The 23,766-nt window shown below is 48.4% G+C and overlaps 1 protein-coding gene across 6 annotated transcripts in view; it reads left to right on the top strand.

The window, feature by feature from the left end:
* Positions 1 to 23,766, top strand: part of LOC107222053 (homeobox protein homothorax) — a 297,335-nt gene that overhangs the window by 231,373 nt on the left and 42,196 nt on the right. For all 6 annotated transcript variants that reach the window (XM_046730451.1, XM_046730450.1, XM_046730449.1 and 3 more), the window contains one exon: positions 6,175 to 6,251. In XM_046730451.1, coding sequence (XP_046586407.1) covers positions 6,175 to 6,251 — 77 coding nt within the window. The remainder of the gene's footprint in view (positions 1 to 6,174; positions 6,252 to 23,766) is intronic.

Below are 23,766 nucleotides of genomic sequence, written 5' to 3'. Positions count from 1 at the left end.
CGGCTGTTTTGTATTTCATAGTTTGAATCCTCGGCGCGTCGTTATAACGCTGGAGCGATGATTTAAACCCCCGCGTCGAGGCCGTCAGTGTGCGCTCGGTTTTCCACCTGGTAGATTATAGAACCGCCGTGCCATCCCGGCGCTCTTTCAACGACGCGAAACTTTCCGAGACCCTTCACCAGAACGGGGCCAATTCGCATTCTGCGAAAGGCGCCCAGCCATGTTTGGAATTTGATTAAAATCGGGCAAGCCTCGGGGGTGGCGGCTCGGTATGTGGGTGGACTCGGGTGACTTCTCCGCTAGTTACAGAGTTATTCGGCTCCTCCTAACCCGCTGATTCCGCCAACTTACCAACTCCCTATAGGTGCTCTCTTAGACGGCGCAAGAATTTTCGCGAAACGATGAAAACTCCCACCGAATTACCAGTCGACGTTAAAATTCATTCGGCAATACCAAATTCCTCCCGGACACTTGCGGATTGATTCGAGAACACACAGCGACAGTGTGAATCAGGGTATAAGGCGGTATTGTTTTTCGGTTCAAGTTCGAAACATGCTGCTTTAATAATCGGAACAACGGTTGAATGACATCCGAGTTTTTATAGATCGAATGCGAAACCTATGGAATCCCGTGGAAACTACATTCTTGTTCAGATCCGTGCCTTCGTGAAAAACACCCCGTATAGCTGGCGATAAATTATTGAACGGAATGAGAGAGGAGCGTGCGTGGGGGCGACGGTAAGGGTTGCGGGGTTCGTTTTTCGGTAGACGATCCAATATTGCAAACCCAAATTGGTTGGTCTCAATAGAGGTTGCATGCTCCTCGGTAACCCGTATAGCCCATTCCGGGTGCCTCTACGGTGCCATTGCCGGGTGGCGGGTTTAGGATAGGGTCGTATAGCGGCGGGGGTGAGCGGCGGGTTACAAGACGAAATAAATACAATATTATGCAAACGGGGAGGTTGATCGCAGGCGGCAAAGCCTCGAAATCTCGGGAATCCCGAATAAATTGACACTAAACGCTAGGGGCTCCTCGAAGCGAGTGCGAAGAGGACGAGGCGTCGCGGTTCCGGGGCGACAGAGAGAGACGGGGGACGAAAAATATATTGATAGCTTCACAACACGCCGTTCCAATATCACCTAACAGCTATTTCGCTTATAGCCGCCGAGGAGGTTAGGGTCGGACCTGGGCGTGTTTTCCGAAAATCTATGCATAGCTGCGCGGCAATGATAGAGGGTTCGCCCTGCGCCCTTCGACTCCGCTTCCTCCCGACATCCCGGCTGAGCCGAGCTCAGTGCGTAACGGGACCGTTGTACACCAATTTTCTTGTGCCCTCACGGTTTGCGACGGTAGAAAACGAGGCGCAGGGGAGGGCCGGCCACTCGTTGGCAGGTCTTACTCGACTGGCTCGAGTCGAGGCGAGCGAACGAGGCGCGTTTCGCTTATGGGAATACAGATAATTATCACGTTTGAAACGTTCTAGTTGCAGGGCGGGCAGCAGAAACTCCTCCGAATCCAAGGCCCGGGGCGCCAATTCCCGGTTGATGCTTACATCCGAAACCGGCAATCATCCCCGGTCCAAAGTCCCTCAGTCAGTTCTGCTGCTATTTAATTATCCATTTAAACTATGTAATTTAGTCGAATGGATTTCGGACCTACTCGTACTCGGGCAGGGTCGAGATCCGTGAAACCGAAAAGCGTGGGAGTCTCCGACTCCGAATTTCCTCCCCGTTCCACGACTCGATTTTTATATTCCTCCGCGCATTCGTACGCACGTTTCTTCTTTTCGCCAATTTTCAGCGAACGAAGCGAACGGATGGGCGTGGCGGTGCGAAAACTCCCCGACTATCTTTGCGTTTTCCCCCTTCCCTGCCATCTCGTGTGACACGGGCACCTCAATCACGAGTAACGCCCAGACCTGTCATTATCACGCGTGCGACTGCCACGATACCGACACTTCTGCTCCTCGAGCTCACGTTCGACCCTGCGAGAGGGACGAAGAGGGAGTAATGGAACCCCGACAACGAACGCTTGGACATGTTCGGACGCCTCCTCGTCACTTGGCCGGGAGGACGAGGTGGAAAGTGGAACGGCGGGACTACGACGCGGTGAAACAGAGGGACCGCACCTCCTTCATTGTGTCCTCCTGGAAGCCGACGTCGCACCGTCGTCGGAGGGAAGACTCGCCGGGCTAACACGAACCGTGCCGTTCAATCTCGCCTTTACTCTCCGCCTCTCTTCCGTCCCGGGGAAAGAGAGTCTGCTACACCGCTGACCCCTGGGATTGTCTCCCAATTCCATTGATTAGGGGAACTCCGGCTTGTCGACCCCCGCGACGATTGCGTCCCGCTAATGAAACGGCCGGTAATCACGTGGGTCTAATCGACCGCGAGAGATACGAAATTAAAAACTTTCCCCTCGATCGTCAGGTGACGTTGCGGTGTACTCCTTTGTTTCTTCTGCATCTCGAGACGTGACGAGAAGAGAAGGTCCTCTGGTACCCAAAGTTCCGTGCACGATAAGTTCGACGCGCGGTAGGTACGCAGTTGCAGATTCGGACTGTTCAACAGGTAGAAGGTGAGGCTTCTTCCGAGGATCAATCTTTCCGAGAGCTCGAGTATCACCTGTCGCAGCGAGTCCGGGTATAGGGGGAATATTCGACCCGGTGTATCATGGGTAGAGAGGGCGGTTGGTCCGAGGTCCGTCTGGAAGGCAGAGGCTTGAAATAGTTGTTAGTTTGGTTGACTGATAGACGGGCGCGCACGCCTGGTACGGTGACGAAGCAGATCCTGGCGCGATATCTGGCGCTCGGTCTCCTCTCTGCTCTTGCCTCGTCCCTCTCCGAGTCAGCGTTGCACCAGCGTGGCATACCATCTTCAGGTTCCGGCTTATCTGGTATCAAGACAAACTCTCGTAGCTGGCATGTCGCGCTCGCATACCGCCGATGCATTCCATTGTGTTTCTCCATAATTACATACAAAGGGACATCGCGTCCCTTCTGCCGTGACTCATCACGTGGGAAATCTCACGAAGGACACCGCGCGTCTTTGCTCGATTCCGTGCGTTCCGTGCCACCGTGCAGGCGCGATTCGACCTCGTTTTGCACGAATTATCGCAGTCCGCGTACTATTCGCTCCGAGGAGACCGGCTCGATGACGTTACGTTCCGGGGTTGAGGAAAGGACGCTGACGTCGCGTCTTCCGTCAAATTCTAGGACAGACGTAATTCCTGACGGAGGTGCACCGAACGCGGCTGGCAACGAGCACCCCCTGGAGGCGAGAGCGTGATGACGAGGCGCGATCTCCGTCGGCTCCCACGCCCCCGACGCCCCCGACGCCCTGCTCGTTAGCCGGAGTCAGCAGCGGACGTCATCGACGTGTCATTCGGAACCCAAGGCGCGCACCGGGTTCATTCCCGCGCCCATCCACGCCCACTGACATCGACCTGACGCAGCATGCGACAAAACGCTCCTCGCAAATTACCGAGACTTCGATCCCGGAGCACCGGCGACGCGACCCTCCGACCTGGGGGGTGGTTGGGTGTGTCGATAATTATACTGAAATCAGAGAACCGTGAAGGCCAATTCGGATTGCTGCCTCGCGATCCGCACCCCTGTTGTAACTTCACGCAGGCTTTTATATCGTTGAAGAGTCTTTTCGGTCGAACGCGTCTTCGTGCCGCGTCTTTTGCCAGTCCGCACCCTCTAGGACGAGGGAATCGGTGAATCCCGACCCGGGGATATTGGCCATGCAAAGACACACGGCTTCCGGCCCTCTCCTCTGATCCGGAAGGAGAATAAGAATAATACCAAAAACGAGGGCGGAGCTGCAGCAGCGGAGCAAGTGTATAGGGGAGAGAATTAACCCATTCAGTAGGTGGAAGCGCGGCGAGGAGAGGGAGGGCAAACAAGCGATAAAACGAAAATGAGCGGTAAAAAGACAATATGAAAACGATTTGGGTCGACGATTCTCCGACGGGGTTTTGTCTGGAAGAAGGTGGCGCCTTGTCTTGAGGGAAACCCGGTCTGAGGAGGCGGAAACGATCCGGAGGAAGCGAGCTAAGTGTGTAAATGAGTCCCGGAGTCTCGTCGTCCCGTTATCCCGATTGCCTCGAGACGAGCCCTTCGCAGCCGTTTCTGCACCGCTTGCCACGACTAGGGGTGCCGAATCCCGTGCCCGATTTCTCAAAAGCTGCAGCTTCGGTCAGCTGATTCGGCCCAACTTTTTCCCCCCCACCTCTCGAACGTCTTCCGACTCGCGAACATTGCGAGTGGTTTTCCACAATACACGAAAGTGAACGAACCCCTCCCTTCCCGTCTGCGAGGGTACGTTCTCGGATGCTCGCGGGGTGGTCTCGACCCGCCGCCGGCACTTAAGACTATTGTTTTCAATGTAATTGGATAGCTTCGGCTCGTGCAGGGGAGGAACGACTAGCAGGCAGCCAGAACTCGCTCGGGTGAACGGCAGTCGTCGTCCCCACGAACCTTCGACAATTATCTTGATTGTTTTATGCATATAACAACAGATGAGAGGGGCGGAGGGGGTGGGGGGATTACAAAGAGAGACCGTATTTCTCCGTTCCTCGATAAGCAGCAGCCATCGGTAGCATCGTCCAGCTGAGCTGGTGTCACGACGCGTTCTTTCCCTTACTTACCCTTACGCGAACTTGAAAAAGTTTCTTCTGAAAATTGCGCGAAGGACTAGGATGTAGAGGGGAATATCCGAGTCGTCTTTTTGCAACCGAGTATCGTGGCACGATATCCCGACAGTCGATACCCGCCTCGTAAGCCAATCCTGAACGCGATAGGGTGTTGAGTTTCAAGAGGAGTAGCTCGTCTGAAGGCAGCTGCCTCTTATCCCGCAGTCTCGTCTCAATAACGGCGACGGATGAATGAATGCCGCGGATATTGGGTGGATAGGTTTGTCCTGAAAGACGGCGATCTCCGGTTCTCTGCATGATCTAAGTGGCATAATGGGTAAATATGCCTCTGGGTAATAAATATCGATAATCACTGGGGATCGACTGCGGGGACAAACAGAGAGTTTACGGGGGAGTGCAAGGGGCGGGATAGCGGTGTGAAAATCTGGTGAACCAAAAAACCTGATCACGGGAATACGAAGATGTGACATCGATGAAAAGAGCGGGATTCAGCGTTGAATTGAATAAAAAAAATGTCGAAACCCTTGCGGCTGGTCGTGAATCTTCTCGTTTTTTCGTCGAGAGGAGAAGAGATGGTGGCGCCATTCGAGAACGAAGTAACGAGACGTTGAGGTCCCTCTCGCAATTACTGGCAGTTTTTCACTCGATAATGAAGCCGGGTGCCAGGCAGCGTATCTGCGCGTTTCTACAGACATAAACATCGGCGTAGCGCAGCCGCCACAGTTGAGACAAGTTTGTATTTTATCTCGTTTCATCTTGTCCACGTTTATAACTTCCGATCAAGATTACTCTGCCACAGTTGTACCACGCCGCGCGTTAATTAAACTGTAATTTCTCACTCAAACCTCGTAAAATCTGACGACCACGGAGAAACGTGCGGGGTAAACCGATTCCCCTGATGCACTGCGGGCAATTTTTTACTCGGCCTTTGCGTATGGGCGTTTTTCTCGAACAGTTAAACCGTGTGCAGAGAATAAACGGAATTAGCAAGTATTCAAAGGTCAGCGGCTCGCCGTCGTCGGGTCAGCCATCACGCCGCCTCGAGCAAACCATCTGCCCCCGATCCGTCTGACGATAAGACCAGCTTGCAGGGCCAACGACACTTTCTTCCCTTTTTATTATCTCACGACACATAAATATAATAACTCGCTGCAGGTGCGGGACTTGAAAAATTAACGCGCTGCGTACATTTCCAATATGTGACTCAATATCCCCCCCCCCCCCCTCCATCATTTCTCTGACTGCGGATTGTATTTATTACTCCCTGGTGCAGCGAGGGAAAAATCCCGGAAAACTTTTTCCCAAGCTGAGCTTAAGGCTGGAAAAGGTCTTGAAAAAATTCCATGAACAGTAAAAGTAACGATACGTAGTATGAATTCTGAATAAGAATAACTATGAATTAAGGAAACACTGCAGATCGTTGAGCGAATCATATGTTTCAAAATGTACCTGAGACAAAATTTTCCTGAAAATATGAAGTAACCGTCATTTTTTTTTTCCTATCATTTGTTGCAGCATCCATACCCTTCGGAAGACCAGAAAAAGCAGCTCGCACAGGACACGGGGCTGACGATCCTTCAAGTCAACAATTGGTAAGTCGATTGATGACAAAGTTTCTAAAAAATATCGTTACCCTCGTGATCTAGTTATACGTCTCCTTTTTCTTTAAACTGAAGTACAACGGTAGAATTTTCATCCGTACAATGTATACGCATACCATTACACGAATATATTTATAAATCGCACGACGATCATGGAATCTCGTGTGACGTCACCGGTATCCGTACCCGTTTATACCTACCTACATACGTACGCTACTCGTCCCACATTCTCTGACACGTGTTACACTTTTATCACAATATACATACATATTATGCCTGCTGTACGTATTACACGAAAGAACACAAGCTCGAAGAGCTTGTAAGAGGATGTGGGTCGAGGCGAGAGCCTCCTGTGCAGTCGATGATTACCGAGCGATGATTATTTCAATGGTTCCGTCGCGAGAGCTTAATGTAGTTTCTAGTACCCCGTCAGTCCTATACGGCCAGATGATTTTACATTCAGGCACGATGCACGCGTACGTGGCTCGGGCTAGAGGGCGATACGAGATAGAAAATTTACAGAGAAGGGAGGACGAAGGAAACGTTGTTTCTTTTTTTTTCCAACGGAAAACCGACATCACAGAATCGTGTACGTGTACGTTTCAGCCAGCTATACGTAATACACTTGTCGAGCGATTAATCGTTCCCCGATTTTTTCCACTCGCCTCGAAGCCTCTGTGATATTATTATATACGCGATGCAATGTTTGAGAAAGAATATTCACCCACGCTCTCCTGATGGTCAATTCGCACTTTGCGACCGCCGGTTCTTCTTCTTCTTCTTCTTCTTGGTCTCCTACTTCTTTTCTTCTTTTTCTTTTTTTTTCTCTTTTTCACTCCTCTCCCTCTCGAAACGCCTGTCCGACCGAGGCTCTTACCAAATTGGAAAATACGAGCTCGTCTCTTCTTGTGCGGTCCGTCGGGGCTTCGGGATTGCACCATATTCACGATATTTTCGAGTGCTCCTCGATTATTTAATTTCTATATAAAGAATCTCGAGCCTCTCTACGTTCGAGCCGCTCCTACTTTTCGGCGTGAGTTAAGGTGCCAATTTAGTCTCGTTTAAAACCCGGCTCGATCCGATCCTCGAAACCCACGCGAGAAACGTGGACCGACACCGTTTGTGCCCATTGCATAAAACCCTGACTCATGTACGCACGCTTGACACTTTGACTGTGTGTTTGGAAATCGATGCGGCGAATGAAGCTTTCGATCCGAAGACCCGGCCATGCAGTCGCGCGATTGCAACAACGATTTATTTCCCCTGAATACATCGAAACAAAATACATGGATCAAAGATAATATTTATTTCAATAATCCTTAGCAGATCGTTTGTTCTTTCAGAAAAAAATATTTCATTCTTTCGATAAAAACTAATTTTATTTCGAGTGAACTTTTCTTGCTACGAGTAAATAACTATTTGACACGGTTAAATATCTACCAAGGGCTATTGTAATAAATATGCTCTTGGATTCGGCTATTTTCTATTCAGTATACGTCGAATTTTTCAATAATCATATTTTGCTACATCGCAAGGCGAGTTCGCATACGATTACTTTGGAATTTACCGCTTCCGGCCGATTGTTAATATTATATATTCTCGAGTTATGCATCCGGCGTACAACAATAGCAAAACAGCAAAACAGCAAAACACGGTAGTAACAGCGGCGAAAGCGACACTCGTTATGTTATATATCTATACGTAAACGAACGCGTATCGCGATAAATAAAATTGAGAAACACGTCTACCTGCAAACGTGTGCAAAAACGATGACTGCCAGAGCTGTGATGTCACGTGTCGATGATAAAAATAACAGCAACACGAGCCCTTTCGATAACGAGTCGCATCTACCCGCGCCTCTTTAATCTTCAGCAAAGTGCTGGCCGGATTACTCCCGCTATTATGTATCGTGTTTACGATTTTGATATCTAGGTCGGTGCGCGGATGTGCAGTGTGCAACATGCAGCCGACTGACGGCCCGCGGCCCAGAGATAGTCCTGCAATTTTATTGACCGAACTCAACTTCTTCGTCGTTAATGAGTCCTCGTCTTTGAGACTCGGATCGCGGTCGCGCGGTTTGTACGCGTCTATCGCAGGTGTGCCAGATAAGTCGAAAGTTACAGCCGTAAGTGTTGAACCGTAAAGTGGTTATTACGCCGCCACGCCGCCACGCCGCAATATTCTCTTACTTCGTGTCAAAATGTTTCCACTTTGCAGTGTTGTATATAATTATGCGCGCGTTTTCGCTTCCATCTATATTTCTTTGACGCGTCTAGGGAATTTGTTTATCGTTGCACCAGTCGAGTGCTGCGGAAACTTGTTATTTTTTGTTCATTCATTTTTTTTTTTTTTTTGTTTTGCTTTACTTTCTTAATTTTTATCCTCTTTTTTCTTATACATATTTGGACACCAATGACCACGTCGCTGCGGTTTATCTGACGTTGTAGTCAATTGACAACAAATTTGGTTTGGTGTATTCACAACGGAAACCGTTTCGAGACTCGTTAGTTTCTCGATTGACAGCAACTTAAGACAGTGATTGGACAAGGAAGTTGGCAAAATGTCATTTCTCAACATCATCTGTTATAGTTGTTGAACAACCTTAAGTTAATCATATATTCGACCATGTTAGGTCCAATCGATAATTTGCCTAATTGCGACGAACAAGATCCTCCACGTATGCATTAGGCGATTCAATTCTAACCGAGCATTGCTTTAAAAAATAAAGTGGAACAGAATTTTTCTTTACTATCAAATCGAAGTTTGTAAATTTCGTGTAACGATACTTTCTTGCGGAGGATCGTTGTTTCGAAATATAGGAATTGTTTAATACTCAGTAAAACGAAACTCTACCCCATCTGAGTTTTTCTACAAAAAGTTGACAAACAGCGATCGTTTTCAATATCAATTCACGAATCTTGCGAAAATTGTCAGACAGAATATTTTCCCCTCTTTTTGTGGACGGGCAAAGACGGCTTGTCAAATTAACGGGCAAGAAAATATCGTCTAGGTTGTATTTCTTGACTCATAACGCGAGCGCTAATGCCTAATACCCGCCTCCGGGGATCCGGTTTTAGAGGAAAATCCTGAGGGTAAGGAAGGGTTGAGCGTGGAACGAGGCGGCGGTGCGCTAAAGGAGCTTAGTCTGTCTTGTTTGTCTGTCGCGGGTGTCTGTCCCGCAGAGTCCCGATGATCCAGCGGGAGCCCTCCTCCCCGCCTTGATAGATGTTTCCCCGCGACACCTGCGTCACATCCAAATTATTGCCCGCCTCTCCCCGCTCCCCGGCATCTTCTCTTCCTCTCTCTTTCTCTCGCCGCGTCTATGTTTAACGTGAAAATTAAACAAACCTGAACACCCTGAGAAAGTAATCTCTTTGACTAACTTTAGAAGCGCGCGAGATCAGAATAATCCAGGGTTAGTCACTACGCTATTCGGTGATTCAGGCGTCTCGTCTCTATCTTTGCTCGCTGCACGCTGCAACCTCGACGATTTACCTTCTCGAAATATGCGTTATACGTAGGTATGCGCGCGAAAAATACGTTCTGTTTTGCCACCGCGGTAGTTTGTTCGCATAGCTTCGTTTCGCAATTCTCGTTTCTTCTCGTCTCTTTACTTTCAGCAATTATTATTCTTTCGCGCGTTGCTCACTCTCGCGGTCTACTAAAGATTATTTGCTACGGCACAGATGCGCTTTCGGCTACACGAGTACGAATATGCACCTACGATTCCTGCCCCTCGTGCAGGTTTGAAATTTGGAATAAATAGTGGGACGGTCTTCGCACGATCCCGATACATGCATATATCTGTGTCTGTATCTCTTTCTTTTTCTCCCCGTCGTAGCGCGGGTGGCTTGATGTTATAAATATAAAATGAACGTCCAGCGTCGCGACGCCCGGCGTCTTAGCGCGTTTATAATAAGAGGACGGTGGCCGGGGCGGCCGGGGCGGCGGGGGTAGACGAAATGCGTGGTAATTGAGCACAAATCAAGTTTAAGGAGCTCTCTCGTGTCAAGTCAACATGCTCGAACGTTCGCCTTCGAGTTCGTTCTCGGTGACGTCTTCGGCCCGCTCTCTTGACTCGTCGTCGCATTCGTTACGATTTCGACCTGCCTGCCTGTGTGTACAGGCATACAAACGATGCGTAGGACGTCCCAGTCACTCCCGTTGCCAATAATTTAGCAAAAACACTGTTTTATTTCAACGTCTAAATCAAACGTTCCTCATAGCTCGCCTGTAAGGTCTCTCGTATATTTTTTCGTTATTACTTTTTTCTCAATCTTCGCGTTTTTTATTTTTACTTTTACTTTTTTTTTTTTTTTATATTCTTTATCTCTCTTCTCCTCGTTTCCCAATGTATTATAAACTAACGAAATTCTGTCCCATTTCTATGAATTTGATTGTACACGTGGTTTATAAGCCGTTTGAGTTTGCGTAGGTTTTGACATTTGTGAATTGTTCGTAACAAATTGAATTATAAATTGTTTTTTTACCTTTTTTTTCACCTTTTGCTGCCCACATTTAGTCGGCGTTACGATTGGTTGATGTTCTTTGTAATATTGTACTACTCAAATTAATATATACCTGTGTAATTTAAACAAAGTTTCAAGTTCGGTTAGCTGCAATGCAAGTTCTCCGAAGTGGATTGAAAATTTGAATTTAAAAGTTGCTTTCGCGTGGCCGTATAAGCAGTGGCAGCAGAATACACAATTCCGTATAAGCGGGCAACTTTTCGATCGGAATAGGCTCGGTTGTATTTTATAGTCAAGTCGATAAATTATCGACCAATATTTGCCAACCCATTTAGCTGAGCTCGCCGCTAAATCCACATAACTTTGTATTTGCCTGCGAGAATGGAATTAAAACCCGTTGCCGAATAAATAAAATCTGTATTCCATTGCCCTTCGCAATATATAAATATAACGTGTATACCCGCAAATACTCATGTAAATATATATTTCGCACCTATAAAATTTCATAATCTTACCGTTAAATCAGTATAGCCGCGATTTTTTACAGTTATCGTTGAATTCGTATAAATTTGTGGCGAAGCAAATTACTTGGTACAATAGGTGAGTTAAAATTTTGCAAGTCGCAAGTATAAATCGAAGATAAACAATCGGAAAACTAGGGGGAACAAAGTTTGGCCAAGAAAATAAAAAGAGCAGTGAACAACTCCTGTCTATATTTATCTCTGGCCACTTTGTCTGATACGAACGACAAATAGAAACGTAGTCTTTTTTTTCTCTCTCTCGCTCTGTATCGCGTTCGTCTTTTTTTTGCTCCTTCGGCTTCTCTTCCTTTTTCTTCTTCTTTCCCGTAATTTATAGACGCCCTGACTCTCGTCTAGAGGAGACTCTCCGCGGGTTGACGACTGCACTTGGTCTTTCCTTTACGCAATTAAGAGTCCCACACTCCTGCCCTCCGGGCAGCCGATATTTACGCATCCAATGCGCTGCAGCCTGAAATTGCACTTTCGAAATAGCGACGGTCCAATTGGAATAATCTATGCAGGTACACTCGTGACTGTCTTGTTTCAACGAATGAAATGATTTTCGTTGACCCGCGCGTTCCTCACGCCGTCCCCTTTATGCACAGGTCAAGGTGGCAACAAATCTGGAAAACCTGGAAAACCTAGAATTGTCAGGGAATTTTTAATTTGGTGGTAGAAAAAACATAAAAAAAATATTTATCTTTATTTTCGTCGAGAAAACAAATCGGCTTAAGGGAGCTTTCCAGTGTGAAATTTTCAAAAAATCGATTTTTTTTTTTTTGCTTTATCGAATAGTATACACTCTTCCGAATATTCCCTGAAATTTTCATGCCGAAATTCAGATTATTTCGGTTACTGTACAGCATTTCTTGGTAGAAGGCAACGGAGCGCTACAGCTGCCGCGTCGGCCGTCTGCCCGTGCGACTGTTATTTCTATTGTCTCGTTCCTACCTGCACGTACATGAACTTGGCTCGCCAATTGTCGAAAATGTGAATTCGGACTATTGCATAATTTGCCGTTAATTAGTCGTAAATTAGTCGCGCAATTTATTTTTTTGTCGCACTCAATTTTGAAAAAAAAAAAACGGATGGCGTGCTAACTTTTCAAAAACTTAGCGCGCCATCCACCAAAATAACGCACAGCGAGCATCATTCGTAATTCTGACTTGGTTGATAATTTGCCAGAAATAAGCCGCAAATTAGTCGTCGAACTTTTGTTTTTGTCGCACTCAATTTTCAAAAACAAAAGCGGATGGCGTTCTGATTTTTCAAGAATTTAGCCCGCCAACTACCAAAATAACGCACAGCGAGCACCATGAGTGATTCTGATTAGGTTGATAATTTGCCGCAAATAAGCCGCAAATTAGTCGTCGAATTTTTGTTTTTGTCGCACTCAATTTTCAAATACAAAACCGGATGTCTTTAGAATTTAGCACGCCATCCGCTTTTTTTTTTTTAATTGGGTGCGACAAAATAATAAGGCGTGACTAATTTCCGGCTAATTGACGGCAAATTATGCAATAGTCCGATTTCATATTTTCGATAATTAGCGAGCCAAGTTCATGTACGTCCTACCTGCTCGTCGTTCAGTTCGATTTCGACATTCAAAATGGATAGATGTACGAAAGAGGAATGTGCGTGGCAGGATAGAAAAGGCTCGAGAAGCGGACATCCGCGAAATAGACGAAAAAGATCCGGTGGTTTCAAGGGAACAAATCGACACGATATCGAAACGAATCTAACGTTTGCGAGCACTTCGGCAGCAAAAATCTTGAAAAAGAGTCCAGAGTTTGAAGTCCGAATCGATCAAACGTTTAGCTACGTGATTTTGGAGTTCTTTTTGGTTTTCGGCGCTCTTCAGGAACTGTTGAAGTGCAAAAAGTGTAATAGCGACGTGAAGTTTTTTAAAAAATCGATTCGCGGATTGGGCTTTAAAATTTGTGTTCAGTGTTCGTGTCCAGATCCGGCCGAGATAGATTCTTGTCCTTTGATAAAAAATGCTTATGAAATCAATCGTCGTTTCTGCTTTGTCATGCGATTGGTCGGCATCGGCATAAATGGCATTAGAAATTTTATCGCCTTGATGGATTTAACTGCAAACTTCAATAATAACACCTATTATGGAATCGTAAAAATCCTGCAGATTGCAGCGAAATCAATATACGAGGCCGTCGTGAAAAAAGCAGGTACCGAAGAGAAGGAAAAAACTTTGGAAGCAGAAAATCGGGGCGATATTCTGACGGTGTCCGGTGATGGATCGTGGTCGAAACGCGGTTTCACGTCGCGCATGGGTATCGTGTCCGTGATTGGAAAATATACCAACAAAGTTTTGGATGTTGCTGTCAAATCAAGCTTCTGCAAGGCTTGTGTATTCTGGAAAGGACAAGAGGGAACAACCGAGTACGAGGCGTGGTCTGAGACGCATGAATCCGAATGCAACGTCAATCACGAAGGCAGCGCGGGAAAAATGGAAGTCGACGGTATAATCGAAGTATTCAAGAGATCAGAAGAATTGCACAACGCGAAATACGGTTTCTATATAGGAGACGGCGATACAAAAACATTCAAGATGTTATTAGAAGCCAAGCCGTACGGTGACGATTTGACGGTAAAAAAAAAGGAATGCGTTTTGCACGTGAAAAAGCGAGTATATAAAAGGGGAAACGAAGCAAGAAAAAGGTTAGTTCAACTAAAAAAGGCCAAAAATCAAATCGAAGACAAGGCAATGGAGAGTGAACCGAAAAAAAAAGGATCTCGTTCGAGTTCTCCGAAAACTAAAAAAAATCAAACAAAAAACACTGCTGTTGAACCGAAAAGAGCGCAATTGACGTTAAAATTATTGACAAATCTCTCGGAATATTATGGCTTGGCAGTTCGTCGAAATTCCAATTCCGTGGAAAATATGAGGAAAGCCATATGGGCTACATTTCATCACAAAAGCTCAACTGATGAAAATCCTCAGCATGAGTATTGCCCTCCGGGAGAAGATTCGTGGTGCGAATGGCGCAAGGCCGAGGCCACAGGAGAGGAGTACACCCATCCACCAGCACTCGACGAAGACGTACAACAAGTTTTAAAACCGATTTACGATGATCTAACAACGGAGGATCTCTTAGAACGATGTACGGGCGCGAACACTCAAAATAATAACGAGAGCTTCAATCACTGTGTGTGGCAACTAGCCCCAAAGCACGTATTCTGCGGCAAGCAGATAGTAGAAATCGCTACGCAGTGTGCTGTGTGCACCTTCAATGAAGGTTACGACCCAATTTTAAAAATTTTGGAGACGATGGGATGCACGATAGGGCCGAGCGCCGCAGATTTCGCCGCTAAATACAAGAATGCGCGCATCACCCAAGCAAACCGCCGGGCGTCCCTGGATAGCAAAGAGGCGAGGACAGCTCGTCGGATTGAACAATCCATTGAGCACGATCTTTTCGAAGAAGCAGAAGGGATATTGTATGGACCTGGCATCGCTGATTGACCGTAAGTAAACGATTTACCTAAAATTTCCTCACTTGAAACTTTGAACGCGTTTTTCTCGAAACAGCATTTTTCAAAACGGTGGCCAACTTGGAGGGCAGAGTTTTAAAGCTATCGAGTTGAATTTTTTACACAATATTCTTAACGTCATTGTTTATCGTGCTATGGAAGCTTTTTTTTTTTTTTTGACATCTTCCTATTTTTTTGTAAAAAAAACTGCCAAAAAAAAATGCTAAAATCGATACTTTTTGTTCAAACCGGCGCCATTTTTGCAAAAAAAAAAAAAAAGAAAAAAGCTTCCATAGCACGAAAGCCAATTATATACCGATCAATAATCTTTTTGTGTTTTTTGTCTCAGATCAAAATTGTGACCCCCAATGTGGCCACCACATCCAAGTGCATTTTCTGCAACAATTGTTTCATCATTTTTATAGATACTAATTAATAAATAAATCGATCTTTAAAAAATTGTTTTGTATTCTTCAATACCCAATTAATATACAAAAAAAAAACCAGACCGATTAGATTATTTTTTCTTTAAAAAAAAAAATCGCGAAAAACAGCGATTTTTCGGGCTGTCACACTGGAAAGCCCCCTTAAGCTGACTTTATTGTACATTATATTTTTCTTCAATTCGAATTGAATTTGAACCGAATACAGAGTTAATAAGCTGAAGGATTTAGGTTTCAGTAACTTACCGGAAGTGGGGAATATTTTAGGGAAAACCTTGAAATGTCATGTAATTTTTGTCCCAAAAATTTGTGGCCATCACGATAAATACGTACACCCGCTCAATTGCAGCCTTATGGCTGGACCTCTTGGCTAGCGCCGCTTGAAATATATACACACACATTCACCCATAATTTTCCGTCACATATATCAACCTGGACAGCAGTTAGAAGCACTGCCAGCTTGTTATATCCTGGCCCCCCATTGAGGCAAAAAACTGCGTAAACCGTCGCCTGCTCGATCCGCGATGCGCGAATTCCGCGAGAAAACTCTCGGTTTTAGGAAAGTCATTCGGAATAATTTCTTCAGCGTCAATTAGCGCGAATTCACGCTAATATTCCTGCTAACTCAGTAGCTCTTCTCACCCCTTGATTAACCAGAGGTTATTTATTATCCCTCCTTACCCGGATTCTCCTGGCACTCGCATCGTGTATTTCCGTATTCCAGAGTCCAGCTTCAGGGATAGTCAGGCAATGCCAGCCAGGCCCGGTTATCAGTTCGCGTGCGTAAAGCGTCACACGTCATATCTTCTACGGTAGTCTCTTTCTGAGGATTTGTAACCGCAGCGAGCTGCAGCCGAAGTAAACGTGACCGAGTCACAATCTAATTTACTACCCGACGTGCGGTATTTTTCTCCACTTGTTTTCCTTCTTCTTATTCATACATTTTTCCCCCGTTTTTATTTCCTTTCTTAGCGGTTTCTTACCCCCCGTTTTCGCCCCGCGTTATAAGTTTACCTCGACGCGGTTTGCGGGACGCACGCGTTACGTGAATTATGAATATAGACACAGCGCAGTAATGTTCGGCGTCGTTAACATCATAACTGTACGTCGCGGCGTAATTTAGATCCTTGTAAAACCGAGACCTGAGACCCTGAGACCTCCTATATTCAGCGCGCACGAGTTGCAGGTCAGGAACTTGCTAACGAGACATTTCGTTTCACAAAATTGTTTCGAGGCTGGGAGTCGGTTGAATTTGCTCCGTAAATCCTCCTACCGGATCTTGGTTACGTTTTCGCGAACAACCCGGCCGCGGCGTTTGCAATCTCGTTCAAAAGCCGCTCGCGATTCTAACGCAACATTTCCGCCAGCGAAAAAAGCCCCGCGTTGGACCGAATATTTAGCTCCCTTCTCCGTACGTTTTTCATTCGCTTACGCAAGTGCGCATAATTGAGCCAGGCGAGATTCTGGCTAAGGTGTGCCGGAGGTTGTTCAAGCTTGATCAAGCTCTTGATAAGCGGAAACCGGTGACGTCGCACACCCGGCTGACTTACGAGGGCCTCTTCACCTGCCGCAACGCGCGAGTAGGTATTTCGAAGAGCGGTAACGACTATTTGTAGATCCCGTGATAGAGCGATTTCCCAATTAGCAGTGCCATGAACGCCGCTTTCTCACTTCCTGAGGAACGCGTACCTTGCACGCATACGTGTACTCACACCACCGGTTACAATCTGTGAGATGAATTTGTCGCCGATCGGATCACCGACTTCTTACAACAAGGGTGAATGTTCCCCTACTCGGCGCAATAATTTCTCGTGTCGAAATACTTTGTAACGATTTCGGACTTATAATAATCCATATGTATAAACAAATAAATTATGCGCAAGTATTTCATTTCACTTATTATGCACTTGAATCTCAGCCTCAACTAGTCACAATTCACCGCAATCGTTTACCGGTCATGAATCTCCACGATGCAATTTACCCTGCACCGAGCAAGTTTATATGCCCGACGAGAAGAACGATTTATACTCACCACCAAGATCTAGGGGTCAAGTTTGCGACTCGTGACTCGTCGTAACAACGGTTCACAGGGTTGAGTCACGTGCCGTAGAAACTGCGGGGACCTTCGTAGTTCGGATCGTAGGATCGGAGACTGATTGCGATTACAGGTGAGGTTTACAGTCGTGAATGTATGCGTCACACGCACGCTTTACGCTTGGACTCGACGCTGCAGCGGCCGGACCCGTGGAATATTTCCAAGGCGTCAGCTATGATGGATCGGTCTAATCAATCCGTGCTGCGGGATTCCCGCGTGGAAGTAGCCGGAGAATCAAAGACGACGGTATTTGTACCACTGTACGATTCCTGTGAAATCGGTCCCGGATCTAGATCCCCGAAAGCAGCCGGCAAGAATGATCTCCCGCACGATATGCGACGCAGGGTTGGTTTCGTTACACGCACCGAAAATCCCTGGGAAATTCCACGTCATCCGGACAACGTCGTCGCAGGTGGCAATAATCCGCGTGAATTTCTACCCCGCGGAACGGGATCCGCACCTCTTTTTTTCCCCGGGAACACAACAATGCCTCTGATCGTCCCCCGCAGCCGCCATTACCGACGCCTTCTCCATCGCCCCTCATCCCCCACGGCACAAATGGAAAACGGATTGATTAATCGTAGTAATTACCGATCAGCCCCCGCTAATTAGATATCCGACTCCTACCCCCGCGGCCCCAGAGGGTTTCCGCTCGGCGTGGGACGAGGCGAGCTGCAGGTTCCATTGTGTGCGTACGGCGGCTGCGAACGGCGATCGACGAGCGGGGGAGAGATGGCGGCTAAACGAGATTGTTTGACGGAGGCGGCCAATAAGCCCTTGGTACGTCTGCCTACCGACTGCGAATCCCGGTTCATAACCGAGCCGAGTGCGCCGGCTGAGTCTCAAGACCGCGGGGCGAACGAGAGGACAGTGATCAGCGGCACAACGGCACCTGCGGCTGCGGAGGGATTTCGAACGCGCTCGCTACGGTTCGCCGGGAATTAGAGATTCATCTGGGGTTCGGGTCGTATCGTTCTGGTACCGAACCCGAGCCGGGGTGTCGTTCCGATTTCAACCAATATGCATACATTTCAACCCTGTAGCACTCGGAAATCTTTTATTGCATTAGGATCCGCCTGCATCTGTTCCCGAGACCTGAATCCCGCGCTCAGCTCGTTCGTTTTACAACGCTCGTGAAAGCCAATCTTTCGCATTGGTGTAGCGGATGGAAATTTCGTTTCACTGGTTCCGGTACCGCGTATTAACCTTGCGTTACTTTGCGGTACTTGGCGCGGTTCGAGACGTTCGAGTTGCTGCTAAGACGGGTCGGTGTAATATCGTAGTTACACCAGAGGATGACTTTCCGGAGGATATTCTACGGATGGGATGGGTGGCGGGTACGATGTTGCGAGAAAATATTATCGCGTGAATATTTAATGCCGACTAGACTCCTACGCCCATGGTTGACGGAGGAAGATGGATTACCGAGGAGTAGGCTAATGCAATAGGAGAGAATGGGGGGCATATGGAGCCAAATCTCTTGATGCCATTAGCTCCGACTTTGTAAATAGTTTTCGCCCGAAGAATAACAATCGAATTGACGAGGGTGGCGTAACCCTAGCCCTTCGTGCACCCCGTCTCCCCACGTGGTGCACGTAACTGCACCCGCACGGAGCGTGGATTTCGTTCGCGGAGCTGCTAGATGGCCCTCTTTCGCCGAGGAGTCAATAATGATTGATCACTGGGGATTGCCGGTCGAGATAGGGAAGGGTTGGAAGGGTTGTTGTGTCTGCTGGACCGAGAGCCCGAACGATCCCTGGTATTTGTTTTCGCCAAGAGGATTATCGTGTTATTAGTTCGCGTCGGTCAAGGGTTGCACGCCGGCTTCGAGCGGTCAAGAGCTTTCCGAAAGACACGCAAACACTTGGATATAGAATTACCACCTCGAGCAGTCCGTGGAGGAGGCCCGCTGATTGGACGACCCTCGAACACGCCATTGACGGTGGCAACCGAAGGGGAAACCCGTGCCGGGACATTTTCTTCTTCTTCTTCTTTCCTTTTCCACGTTTCCGCGACGCCTTCCCCTCGCGAAGCCCGGTTACTACCACCGGAAGAGGTGATTTTTGGATGTCGCGTGTGTCCGCGAGCTCGTCGGACGAGATTTTCACCGGTGCGAAACCACCGCGCAGAAAAGATGAGGACAATGCTTTCATCATTGCCGCTCTTTCTTTCTTCCTTTCTTTCTTTTATTCATTCATTCCCCCCAGCAGCCGGGGGACCGCTTTCTTCCCTTTTACACTCTTTTTACCAGCAAAGAATCCATTGTCACAAGGTATTGTAGGCCCGGGCCGCCGTCAGTACCGCCCGATATCACTGTCTACCGAGGCCGACGAAGTGGTTGGTGGCCCACCGCGATAGCCCAGGGTCGGTTTTCTTTTCGGCGAAAATCGCGGGGCGGCACGGAAAGAGCTGGGAGCCTTTTTAAAGCTCGCCAACTTGGAGCACGTTTAAAAGAGGAAAAGAGAACGGATAAAGGAACGAAGAAAAAGAAAAGCCGGGCGCCGCTTTGACTCTCGTCATTTTCTTCCTTCAAAGTCCGCTCATCTCGACGGAGGGAAAATAGATTCTCTAAACCGACCGAGCGGCGCCGCGACTGCCGCCAATCGCCCCCCGGCTACTCGGGTTCCCAAACACCAAACACTCGTCGCGGTACCGCCGATCATCCTCCCGTACTCGTTTTCTCTTTGACTGATCGTCAGACCTTCCCGTGCTCCATCGGCGAATTTTTGCACTCCTTCCGTCCCGCTCCCTCCGAGGGAGTTTCTTCATCTTCCCCCGAATGAAGATATCTTTCCGAGCATTACCCGGCGATCGCGGCATGATTGTCGTTCGGAGCCCCGCGGGAGACCGCCAGATGTTTCGCGGCGACCCAATCAGCCCGGCGACCCCCGTCGACGTTGTACCACCAGCGCGACAATCAACCATCAAACAATCCGCCACCCTCATCCAAGAGCTGACTGCGGTCCCAGTGCCGTCCGCAAAAACCTACGGTGCACGAACCCAAGGCGAACGAACCTTTGCAGCCTTTTCGCCGACTCCCCGAATGAGCATATGCTACCTACCTCCCGCGTGTGGTCGTTCTTTGTCCGCAAACACTCCACCTCGTACGTAAGGGGGCGCGTTTCTACCCACTTCACTTTGACAAACGCGAATTTTCCTACCCTTCAAGGTTTACGAGTCGGAAATCGTTCAGGTGATAATAGATCCCGCTCTAGTCTACTCTTGGTGGTGATGGGGAATCGGTGTTCCTGGGAAGGGTCGTTGACCGTAAACCCGAAAGGGAGAAGTGGCGATATTACCCCGTTAGGCCGGGTGGCTAGGGTGTCTCTGGGAAGTAAGTAAGTTAGGTAGAAAGGAAGGAAGGAAGGAAGGAAGGAAGACGGAGGTCTCCAGTTACGGGCTGGAAGTCTTGCGGACTCCTTTGTGCGCCATTTGGAAGCCCGTTTGATGGCTGTTTGATGGTTCGTGGGGCCGTTATTGTCTCCGGACACATCCGCGACCCGCTCCGAGTATCGCAGTAGGTACGGCTCTCCGAGCGCGTTGGACACACATCTGATAACGTCCAACCGGGAAATTGTTAAAAACCGCTCGGTCCCCCGGCGCTGTATGTATAACTACAAGGACTATTGTTTAGTTGAACGGTGATGCTCTCCCTCTCCTCATTCTTCGCCGAGCTGCGGCCCACTCTGCCTCTTTTTCCACGCCAGTGTCTTCTGTTTCCTTTTCTTCCTACTCTCCTTCGAAGGAGTTTCTGTTGGGAAAACTCGCGGATGGCGGCCAGTAGTAACTAAGTTTTTATTGGACGGTATATTTCTCGACCCGATGGCTTCAGTCTCGACAATGTCTAACCCGTGAGAAAGGTCGCTCCATATCCTCAGGGGACCCTGGTACTTCTCTCGTTGACCACTCGCTCACACTCGGCCATCAAACTGAAATCAATTTTCAACCGTGTGCGGCTCGCGTAGTCCGGGATCGTATACCATTGAGTGATGGAAAATTCATCATCGGAAACGAATTGGCGAGGTGAATAAAATAGCTGAAAGTTTTCCCACGAGAGACGACAAAACGGAGTGGAAGTTGGAAGTGGAAATACACGCGGAGGCTCGCTTCCTGCTATACATTCGGGGCAAAGCATTGCGCTCCGTGTAGCCCTTGGCACATAAGCTTTTCGTGTCTCTTGCGCGTTACAAACGACGCCCACTGTTCCCGTTTTCCTGTGGGAGGCGGGCGAGGTGGGGAGAAGGCCGGCTTTACAATTACCCGGCGTTGTAATTAGCACTAATTGTTTCTTCCGCGTAGAGGGTGTAACACTCTAGTGGCGATCCAGCTGGGATGCGCGAGCCTCCGGGTAAAGCGATCTCTCACCGCTCGGTGCGCGAAAAATCCAATTTGTAGGCCCCGGACGATCTGGGATGAGTTCCTCGGGCCGAACAACTCCTCCGGGAGCTTGGCCACCTGACCCATTAAGGGAAAGAATACGGTGCCGCGCGGCTCTTCCGCGTTGTCTACGGCCCGCCAAAGGGCACGAGGCTCCTCGTTGCGGTGGCGTTTACGAGTCTACGAAGGCCGATTACTGTCCAACAACCGTAATTTTCCCGAGGTACGGGTGACCTCGTCGTCTTATGTATAGTTGATGCCCGTAAGAGACGGCTGGGGGCGAGAAAACCTCTCGCGTTTTCGCAGCCGAGCCGCAGTTGCGGAACACCGAGAGGCGACCGCGGGACGAAGGGAGAGGCGGCGGGTCTGCGGAGGCTGGAAATTGGGTTGGTCGGAGAAGGCTCGGCTCTGCTCCCTTTTTTCTTTTTCATCTTTCTTCCTTCCACTTTTCGTCCCCCAGGATACCCACTTCCCACTTCCCTGCACATCCACTACCCCGATTTCATTTCTTCTACAAGCGCCTCGTCATCATTTTTCATAGAGAAACCCAACCCCGGCGTCCCGCAGGCACCCCGGGAAAAAAGTGCACGCGGGAATTCGGCTAATACTACATCAAACTTTACAACTCGCTCGGCGATGTTCAGACTGCGAAGAATATCCGCGCAGTGATTCAAACCCGGGACGATGAGACGAAGAGGATGACGTAGGCGTCGTGGAAAATCCTCGCGGCTTCCACGCCGCCGTCACTTCCATCCGTGTTACCCGGTGTATCACTCGAGCACCGCAACGGACACCGAGTCGCTGCCACGCTGAAGACGAGCGAGGTGCAATTTAGAATATTCGGTGCCGGATGTCAGCTATTGCTCGCCCACCGTGCCGCCATTATGTCATCATCATTCTCTTCTACGGCGACCGACCGTCCTGACGTTGACGGGAGGCGCGCGCCTGGGCATCACTCATCGCTCGTCCAAGGGGCCCAACTGCAGACACCCGCTTCACTTCACATCACATCACATCACATCACATCACATCACTTCACTTACGCCTCGTCTGACTAAACAATATTTATCGCAGCTTCGGGCTGCTGAATTGGAGATCCGGTGCCACCCACGGCACTCCGTCAACTCTCTCCCTCTCTTGCTCTCTCTCCATCTTCCTTCACATCTGGATCCCCGTTGTTTGGTCCAGTCTTTACGTGCACCGTCTCGCCTCGTCGTCAACTTCGAGTTTTGCTCATGCCACGTCTCGACTTCTGCACTCGGTTTATTCTCCGTCCGGTAAAGAAGACGAATGGCGATAACACCGCGTGCGGTTTTTGCGATGTTAAACGTCGGTCAAAAGACCTCGTGGACGTTGCGCTTTTTTTTTAACATCTTACCGCCCTGACATCTTCATGGACCATTCGCGATGTATTCCGAGATCCTTCGGATAAGCGCGCTCTCCTTTCCTCGCGGCTGAAAACTGCGACACGGAACCGAGAATTAAATTGAGAAGACGGCGGATCGGCAGAAAGATTATTATTACTATTCCCCAGGATAGCGAGATGTGGCTGCCGGTGGGGGGTCGGTTGGCTTCGTCTTAACGATTCCAATTTTGCGCTCTCTCCTAGGTATTCGCGGGCGCCAGTCTCCGAGGAAATCATTGAAAATGCAACTTAAGGAAATCCTCGGATATTGTGTTTTATTATAAACACAACCGCGCCCCGCACGACTTTGCATGTGAATATTTTCGGATTCGAGAGTACGATGTTCGCTCCTCTCCATCCCCAGGGATTTCCCTTCCCAGGATCCAGACAGTCTCTGATCGTCGGGATCGACTCTGTTCGCTACGCAAAGTGAGAGACAAGGGAAGAGAGAGAAAGAAAGTCCGAGTGCGCCACCAGGAATTCCAATTCCTCGAAAGAATTGAAGACGCGGGAATGAGGAAAGGGCGGTACTCTAGTCCTTGTATTGCAAGGAGCGCGAATGTTGAATCAAATTTTCCAACATAGCGTTGCCTGTCGGGGAATCCTCCTTTTCTTCATCGCCTGGGTTTTTTTTTTTCTTTTTTTCTCTCCACTCCTCTCCCTTTTTCGCCGTCCACTGCCGTCGTCTATGATCGCGCTTAGCA

Source organism: Neodiprion lecontei, chromosome 2 (assembly GCF_021901455.1).
Source record: "Neodiprion lecontei isolate iyNeoLeco1 chromosome 2, iyNeoLeco1.1, whole genome shotgun sequence".
Taxonomy (NCBI): domain Eukaryota; kingdom Metazoa; phylum Arthropoda; class Insecta; order Hymenoptera; family Diprionidae; genus Neodiprion; species Neodiprion lecontei.
The sequence above is the reverse complement of the archived record's forward strand: the minus strand, read 5'-3'. Positions and strand labels throughout refer to the sequence as shown.